This window comes from Etheostoma cragini, chromosome 7 (genome assembly GCF_013103735.1).
Source record: "Etheostoma cragini isolate CJK2018 chromosome 7, CSU_Ecrag_1.0, whole genome shotgun sequence".
NCBI lineage: Eukaryota > Metazoa > Chordata > Actinopteri > Perciformes > Percidae > Etheostoma > Etheostoma cragini.
The window spans coordinates 116,424-125,139 of record NC_048413.1 but is presented as its reverse complement, the minus strand read 5'-3'; the positions used below and the strand labels follow the sequence as shown (position 1 = coordinate 125,139).

The 8,716-nt window shown below is 44.0% G+C and overlaps 1 protein-coding gene across 1 annotated transcript in view; it reads right to left on the bottom strand.

The window, feature by feature from the left end:
- LOC117948090 (voltage-gated potassium channel subunit beta-2-like) overlaps positions 1-8,716 on the bottom strand; it is an 86,526-nt gene that overhangs the window by 20,798 nt on the left and 57,012 nt on the right. The window contains exons 8-9 of the mRNA XM_034877562.1: positions 1,954-1,997; positions 1,706-1,792 (exon numbers count right to left, since the gene is read on the bottom strand). Of these exons, the coding sequence (XP_034733453.1) occupies positions 1,706-1,792; positions 1,954-1,997 (131 nt within the window). The remainder of the gene's footprint in view (positions 1-1,705; positions 1,793-1,953; positions 1,998-8,716) is intronic.

Sequence of the window (8,716 nt, the reverse complement as noted above, 5' to 3'; positions counted from 1 at the left end):
TTTTATCTGTTTTAATGATTTTGTGTAAAGCACTTTGAATTGCCCTGTTGCTGAAATGTGCTATACAAATAAAGCTGCGTTGCCTTGCCTTGCCTTGCCTAGTCTAGATGAATCCACTCCTCCCAGTCATATTAATACTCATATTCCTCAAGGCTCTGGCCGCCAGTGTTTGGTAATTAATTCTAAACCTAAACTAAATTAGAACTTGTTTTAAAACCTTGTTCTCAATCTTTCACATCCAACTTAGAAACATTACAGCCAATTATATTTGTTGTTTACAGTCCATATTCAGAATTCTGAGTTTTTATCAAGTCTAGTCCTTAAATCTGACAAAGTAATTATTGTAGGGGATTTTAATATATGTGTGGACACTGATAAAGATAGCCTTAGTTTTGCTACGCCAATAGCAAAGCTACAACAGAATGGTTGTTTTGGTGCCGGCCTCCGTTTCGTCCATCAGTCTCATCTCAGCCAGGGTAGGCTCATGTCTACAATCTGGGCCAGATTTGTCTAAATTAAATGGGCCAAACCATTTTCAGCAATTACAGAAAAAGTTTTTATATTCCTCTAACACCCGTTTATTTTCTTTTGTTGTCTATAAATCAGGAGCTAGTTCAACTCACCTCCATAAAATTTGACAGTAACATATTCTCAATAATCTTATAGTGAAAGCAGGAACACTTCATAAAAAAGTGATTACTGTGGAAAAAAAATAACTTTCAGGTCCAATTCAGTGGCTGGTTTAGATAAGTTTTATTCACTGCGGAGTGGACACAGAAGTCCTCAAGAAGCTGTAAAATTCTCTCTAACCCGAACGAGATCCTAGCCGGGGCTTTATGAGAGGTTACCAAACCAACAGAGTAACAAAACGCTGAGAAGATATTCAACTCACCGGTCTGTCCAAGTACATTTGCATAGAAGCAATTCTGTCTGCTTCAACTAATCAAAAGTGCTTTGCTTATTTAAGATGTGAATATCTGTGGGAGCTAACCTGGGCTCTAATTAAAAAGGTCTGACTCCCAGTGGCAGGCTAAGCTAGAGAAAAGGCAGACAGTATTAGTTAAATCAGGAGACACTAAAAGTTTGTTAGTTAGGGAAAATAATTGGAACTTCATCAGTGAACAGGAAAGAGAATATCAGGACAAAATGAGACTGCAACATTACTTATGTATTAATATGTATTATTAATATCATATATTAATATGAAGAACCAAACTTTAAAACACCTGCGCCTGGACAGCCCAGTTGGTAGAGCAGGCACCCATATACAGAGGTTTACCTCTAATGGAGCAGGTCTGGATTTGACTATGACCTGCGGCCCTCTGCTGCATGGCCCTCCCCTCTCCCCCCCTTTCATGCATTTAGCTGTCTTGTCAAAATAAAGGCCTAAAATAACCCAAAAATAATCTATATCTTAAATTATGATACTTACTGATTGCACTACAGTAATTGTAACTACAAATGTGGTTATTGTGTGGATGGATGTGCTACGACGTATTAACACTTGCAACTCTTTTAGACTTCTCTAAGGAAACGCTCTTGACTGGATCATTTGTACATCAGTGTTCATGTCTTATAAAGTTTATGATGCATTTCCAAGTCTTGTTGGATCAGGCAAAACTTGAATTAACAAGCTTCACTCTAATTTCTCTTTCATAAAAAATAAGACAACAAGACTGATCCATCACAGGATAAGGACACACACCTTCTATAGGAGTGTTAGGATCTGGTCGATTTGCAAAAACCACGTCTACGTACTCCAGCTGAAGTCTCTCTAGTGATGCCCTTAGACCTGTTTCATAAAGATAATATTGCATATTAAATTGATTTATTACATACATTCATTGTGATGTTATGTGGCTATGGTGACACATGCAGCTATGCAGCATATACATGACATGATAACTTAATAGTCTGTGAATAATTATTCACAATGGTAGTATACAATCTTACCTTCGATTATATGTTTTCGAGACAATCCTCTTTCCATTTCTGCGCTGAAAAAGAAAGTTTCATTTCAGAACTCAAGGTTTGAAAACTAAAACATTTCAAATGAATTATTATCCTTTTTATATTGGTCATTGCCATATTGAATAAATGTAAGCGCAAAGCACAGACCTATTATTTATTTAAGTCCCTTCTATATAAAAATATCAGTCAGGCAAAAATATAATTTCATTGAAAGGGAAATTTAACAATGAGACAACCATTGAGCAAAGTATTCATTCATTTGAATTGAGGGACACACAGTAGCTGAGATGTTGCAATTCAGGGCAACACAAACCTACTGAGAAAACCAAATGAAGAAACGCATGCCTTTGTTGAAGGGTTTAAAAGAAAACCGAATCCAATAAATGGAGAAACAGAGGCTCTGATGCCAGACAAACCTGCCCTAAATGTTAATAATGATTACCAGCCTTTTCAGTTTTGTCAAAGGAGGATCGTGGTATATCAGTTGACTATCACAAACAACACAGCCCCTCAGAACTTTTGGAAAGGGAGTTATCCTAGCTGTGGTGTCCTTTCTCTTGGGTTTGAATGATGAACAGAACCCACATGCAGACAGAACGACGCCGAGCCAGGACGGTGATATAACGGGTTTTATTTAAAGTTCTCAAGTATCAAGTCCAGGTTTACAGGGTGGAGAACAGGTCCAATGGTTTCCAGGAAGGATCGAGTCCATCAGAGGAAGACAGTAGGCCAGTGGTGGTGGTTCTGGTCCAGTGGATGTGAAGCGGTAGCAGGAGTCAGGCCCAATGGCAGCTGAAAGAAAGGATCATGACAAGCAAAACTAATTAAACAGAGAGGCGAGACTAACTGTGGTTGTCTTGAATATGATATGACACAGAGTGTGTGTCATGTGATGAAGTAGAGGTTGATTGCAGTAGATGAGAGGGTGCTGGAATCCTGACTCCCGCACCCCAGGCTCCACTCCTGCAATTAGGACAAACAGAGAAGCTACCTTGAAGCAGCAGGTCTAACAGGAGTGCCAGTGCCATTCAACCAAGTGGGTATTGCTGAGGGAATAAAAAATGTATTGTAAATGTTTTATCTATCTATCTATCTATCTATCTATCTACAGTTCCAATGGGGTTTAATGTGAACCGATTTTGATACTGCAGTGATGTATCATGCAGGAGAGTTTTTTTGAGAGAGAAGGTGAGAATGGATTCAATGAGCGAACAGTAAACCAGTAACTATATCATTGCTCAGTTTACTCAGCAGTTGGAGGCGCTGTTGTGCTTTTTTGTACAGAGTCAATGTACTGTGCGAAGGACGGCCAGGTGTCCATCTTCCCAAGTGTTCCTTGGTATTTAAAAACTCAACCTGCTACACCAGCTGACACTAGATACTGAGAGGTTGGAAAAGATGGGAAGCTGCTCCCACAGCACAGCACCATAGACTTTGGTAAACAGGTTTTTGATTGCCTGCTGGTCCAGTGATTCATTTTCAAAAGCAGGAAAAACGTCCATCACGAAAAGTCCTTAGCGGGTGTTGTTTTGGGAATTGAAATTATGGTGGATCACCAGAGGCCTGTTTGAAGAGGTGCTCAGTAAAGTTGGAGTCCGGACACAGGCTATCAGTCCATTTGCCAAAGGTAAACAATTCAATGTTGTCATATGAAATTATAATGCATAACCTCCATGGTAAGGTTAATGTTGCAATTTTAACATTAGTTAGGACAAAGAATTGTCAACAGAAAGCTCTCCATTTTGTACTAGAGATCATGTACCTTCCTGTAGTTTGTTTGAATAGCAGTAAACTGCAACACAGATTAATATTGCAGTGAATGCAATGCTAATCCTAAAATCAGTTTCTTTGGTTAGAAGCCAAAAAAGTTGGACAGTTTGTTTAGTCTTTTAGCGATGCAATGTATTTTATAATGATATATCTTTCTTCATGTTAAATCCCTAACGTGCTAATTAAGTCCCACATGTGTTTACAGATATCTTGCTACTGGTGACTTGTACTGTAAGATAACATTCAACTATGGTGTGGGGTCTGCACCTTGGCCAGGACCGTAAGGGATGTGGCAGCAGCTATCTGGGAGTCGATGGTGAGAGAGGTGATGCATGCTCTGACCCTGGAAGACCGGGGGGCCATATTATTGGATTTCCACCAACACTGGAACTCCCCTCGTGTCTGCTCCATATATGGCAAATACATTGTCATCAGGGCCCCCTTTAACTCGGGCTCGCCCTTCTACAACTACAAGTGGACATTTTCTGTTGTCCTTTTGGCAGTTGTAGGTAGAGTACCACTTCCAAAGTTGATGATATTGGAGGATATGTTAGAAACAGCAACTCTACCCAACCTAGCTTTTGGAGAAGGCCTCTGTGATGGCACCCTTGACCTCTCACGATATTCTGTCGTCCCTGAAGTAGAGCACAGAAACTCACTGCCATGTGTTTGTGGGAGATGAGGCCTTTATCCTCCACAGGAACCTTATGAGGCCATTCCCAGGCTCCAACATCATAAGGGAGCAGAGGATTTTCAATTACGACTCGGCTGTGCCAGGTTGGTTGCTGAGGATGCTTTTGTTAAATACGTTGCAGACTTGTGCGTTGCAAGTACCTTCAGACTTCAACGTGTCTCGTCATGTATCTTTGGTCTGACCTTCCTGCTGCACACACAGTTTGTTTGTTTATTTCACACGTCATCATTGTTTATTTAAACATAATTTCATGAGGTGAAATGATCATATACAGGCCGCATGAAATGGGGAACCCCAAATAAGTTAGTAAAAGCTTTTTTGGAGCGGGCTCCAGAACAATAAACATGCAACAAATAACATACCAACCAAAAACTCAATTTACCATGGACACAATGAAGACATTTACAGAAAACAAAATTACATACATACATACATACATACATACATACATACATACATACATACATACATACATACATACATACATACATACTTACATACTAGAGGATGGATACCCAACCCGAGCCCGATGGGACCCAACGGGCCGGGCCGGGTTCGAACCCGGCCCGGCCCGTTGGGTCCCATTACATGGGAAAGTACTCATACATGTCAGCCAACGTTGCTAGTGAAGTTAACACGTGCAGTGTTACCTCCCGTCTACAGATACAACCAGTGATAAACACACCAACTTTCTAAATGTCTGCTAACGTTACACATATACGGTAACGGCATTTAAAAAGAGATGAACATGCCACCGTACATTAAACTGTGCAAAGACAGCAACCTAGCTAGCTAACAGCTGAAAGTTAAATTATAGGTTCAGTTAGCTAACGTTAGCTCGGGTGCATCTACCTAATTATTAGAGCAATTTGTACAAGCTTGAAAGCGTTAAGCTTTACATTGATGTAAAACATTAACGGTGATAACAAATGTACGGCACACACTAAAGATACTTACACTTAAATTATTATTTTGCCGTCAGCAATGCCGCTCGAACTCCCGCCTAGGTCCGCTATTATTTTTTTTAACGAGACGGCAAAGGCCCGCGCATAGGATTGTGGGTGATTTGGGACCGCGAAGGATAAACATATGCATCCTTCTCTGTCTATGGGAAAGTTTCTGAATGAAGGACTCGGGAATTCGGAGGATTCTTGACATTGGAACGGTCCTTCGGCGGACGTTGATGACGTGGCATCCTCCATATTCAGGCTTTCAAGGATTCTTCCTTGACATTTGGAAACACCCAGGAGCTGCTTGACACAGTAAGGTCCACCAGAAGATCCTTAAAAGCTACACATCATGCCGAGACCCAAAGAAATTCATCCACAAATGGCGAAGACATGGAACCGTGGTGAACCTTCCCAGGAGTGGCCGGCCGCCCAAAATTACCCCAAGAGCGCAGCAACGACTCATCCAAGAGGTCACAAAAGACCCCACAACAACGTCCAAAGAACTGCAGGCCTCACTTGCCTCAGTTAAGGTCAGCGTTCATGCCTCCACCATCAGGAAAAGACTGGGCAAAAATGGCCTGCATGGCAGAGTTCCAAGGACAAAACCACTGCCGAGCAAAAAGAACATCAAAGCTCGTCTCAATTTCTCCACAACACATCTTGATGATCCCCAAGACTTTTGGGACAACATTCTGTGGACCGATGAGACAAAAGTGGAACCCTTTGGAAGGTGTGTGTCCAAGTATGTCTGGTGTAGAAGGAACACTCCATTTCATAAAAAGAACATTATACCAACAGTAAAATATGGTGGTGGTAGTGTGATGGTCTGGGGCTGTTTTGCTGCTTCAGGACCTGGAAGACTTGCCGTGATAAAAGGAACTATGAATTCTGCTGTCTACCAAGAGATCCTGAAGGAGAATGTCCGACCATCTGTTCGTGTACTCAAGCTGAAACGAACTTGGGTTCTGCAGCAGGACAATGATCCTAAACACACCAGCAAGTCCACCACCGACTGGCTGAAGAAAAACAAAATGAAGACTTTGGAGTGGCCTAGCCAAAGTCCTGACCTGAATCCTATTGAGATGTTGTGGTATGACCTTAAAATGGCCGTTTATGCTCGAAAACCCTCTAATGTAAATGAATTAGGACAATTCTGCAAAGATGAGTTGGCCAAAATTCCTCCAGGACGCTGTAAAAGCCTCATTGCACGTTATCGCAAACGCTTGGTTGCAGTTGTTGCTGCTAAGGGGGGCCCAACCAGTTATTAGGTTTAGGGGGCAATCACTTTTTCACACAGGGCCATGATGGTTTGGATTTTTTTTCACCTTTAATAATAAACACCTTCATTTACAAATTGCATTTTGTGTTTACTTGTGTTGTCCTTGACTATTGTTTAAATTGGTTTGATGTTCCGAAACACTTAAGTGTGACAAACATGCAAGGGAACAGGAAATGAGGAAGGGGGCAAACACTTTTTCACATCACTGTACATACATACACACAAATACATAAATAAATAAATAAAAGACCACAAATAAACGATCCCTGCATAAATTGTAGCACTTACAAAATAATCAACAATATGAAGAAAGAAGTTTTTCCTTGAAGAAGGAGACAGAATGCAACAACTTCAAGTTTTCCTCGAGCTAGTTCAAGATTCAGCATCCCCTACAAACTCCACTCAGGCTCGTACGTTGTAACCAACGTTTTTTTTACCAGAGATTCAGTGTTTTCCCCTTGTGTCATAAGTGTACAGGGGCCGATTGACTGGAACAAGCTCACACAACCGGTAGTTTATCCTGTGAACAACCTGGAACATTATGTAGGCATTGTGATTTACGTTGTGCTCAGAAGGCCTCAATAAACCAAGGCGATGAAATAGAGGACGAGAGGGGTATTGAGCTCAGACCACGTTAATGCACGTATTACTTTTTTCCGTAAAATCTGTAGGTCCCCTTCGAGGGGAACTCGAACTGCGTCGGTTACGACACTATGGGAACGCCTTTAGGCATGACAGGGCTGAATGCGAATGAAAACTACTCCAATCCTATTGGTCCTAGTGAGAACGGTAGCATGTGACGGGATAACCGTAGGGGCATATATGCACGCCGGCACAGAGCTCATTAGCTTTTTTCTATTCAGCAGGCACGTTGGTTGATGTTGTGTTGAAAGATTCCATGTATCTTACTCACCTGGAAGTTGCAGTATGTCCAAGCAGTTGACCAGTTCCGGAGCTGTGTGTCTCCCTGCCCGCGTTTCAGCTCGGTAGGAGACTCTCATGAGCTGTGTGTTGCTTGTCTGGGCCCGTCGCACGCCACGTCGGCTCTCGAGGGGGCTGTTTGTGTCCATTGCGGGGCCCTGCTCATGCGGGTACTGAGGTCCCGCACGGCCCTCTTTTCCGCAGACGGTCAGATACGCTCTCCCTGCAGCTTGGGCCCCGCGGCCGCTGAGGCGGCTCGGCGGTCTCGCTCGTGTGGGTCGCAGCGAGATCTGCTCGAGGTTTCCGAGACGGCTGTTGCTCCGTCTTGTCCTTTGTCTGCCGGTTCCGACTCCCCCAGTCCCCATTCGTGGGCCGGGCTCTTGGCTTCGTCTGTTCGGGGACGCTGACAGACGTAGCGATTGCACTCTGGCTCTGAGGAGCTCGTTGTGCTTGGCAGCGTGGAGGAGGGAGAGGACTTCCGGGTGTCGGGCTGACGTTATCAGAAGAGCGCCGCGCCCGATTGTGATGTCGCGAGCTGTGGCAAAACGCGGTCTGGATTGGCCACAGGCTGTCTGGGAGCTTACCACCGGTGGCAGACTGGTTGGTCACTTCCTGCAGAGCCACTCCGTGCCCCCGCGACGGTTCTTCAAGGTTTTTCCTGGATTTGCACGGTGAGTTGTGTATATCATGGGATAAACCTAACTCTGCCTGGCTTTCTACTCCCCAGGTGCTGGAGTATGGCAATGTGGCAGGGATTACGGACTGCGGCTACAGGGTTCTCCCCTGTCGGTGTGGAAGAAGCCTTGGTTCCTGTCCCAAGGACCCGTGCTGGGGGCACCCTGTCGCCGTGTAATCGTTTCGACAGACGCTGCCCTCGCCGGGTGGGGCGCTGTCATGGACGACCGCTCTGCAAGGGGTGTTTGGCACGAGCATCACTCGTCATGGCACATCAATTGCCTCGAGATGCTGGCCGTGTTCCGGACTCTGAGGAGCTTCCTGCCTGCACTCCTGGGTCACCACTTGCTGGTCAGTTCCGACAATACAGCAGTGGTCGCCTATCTGAATCACCAGGGGGGTCTGCGCTCGCGCCCTCTCTGCAGACTGGCGCATCAGATCCTCCTGTGGTCCCAG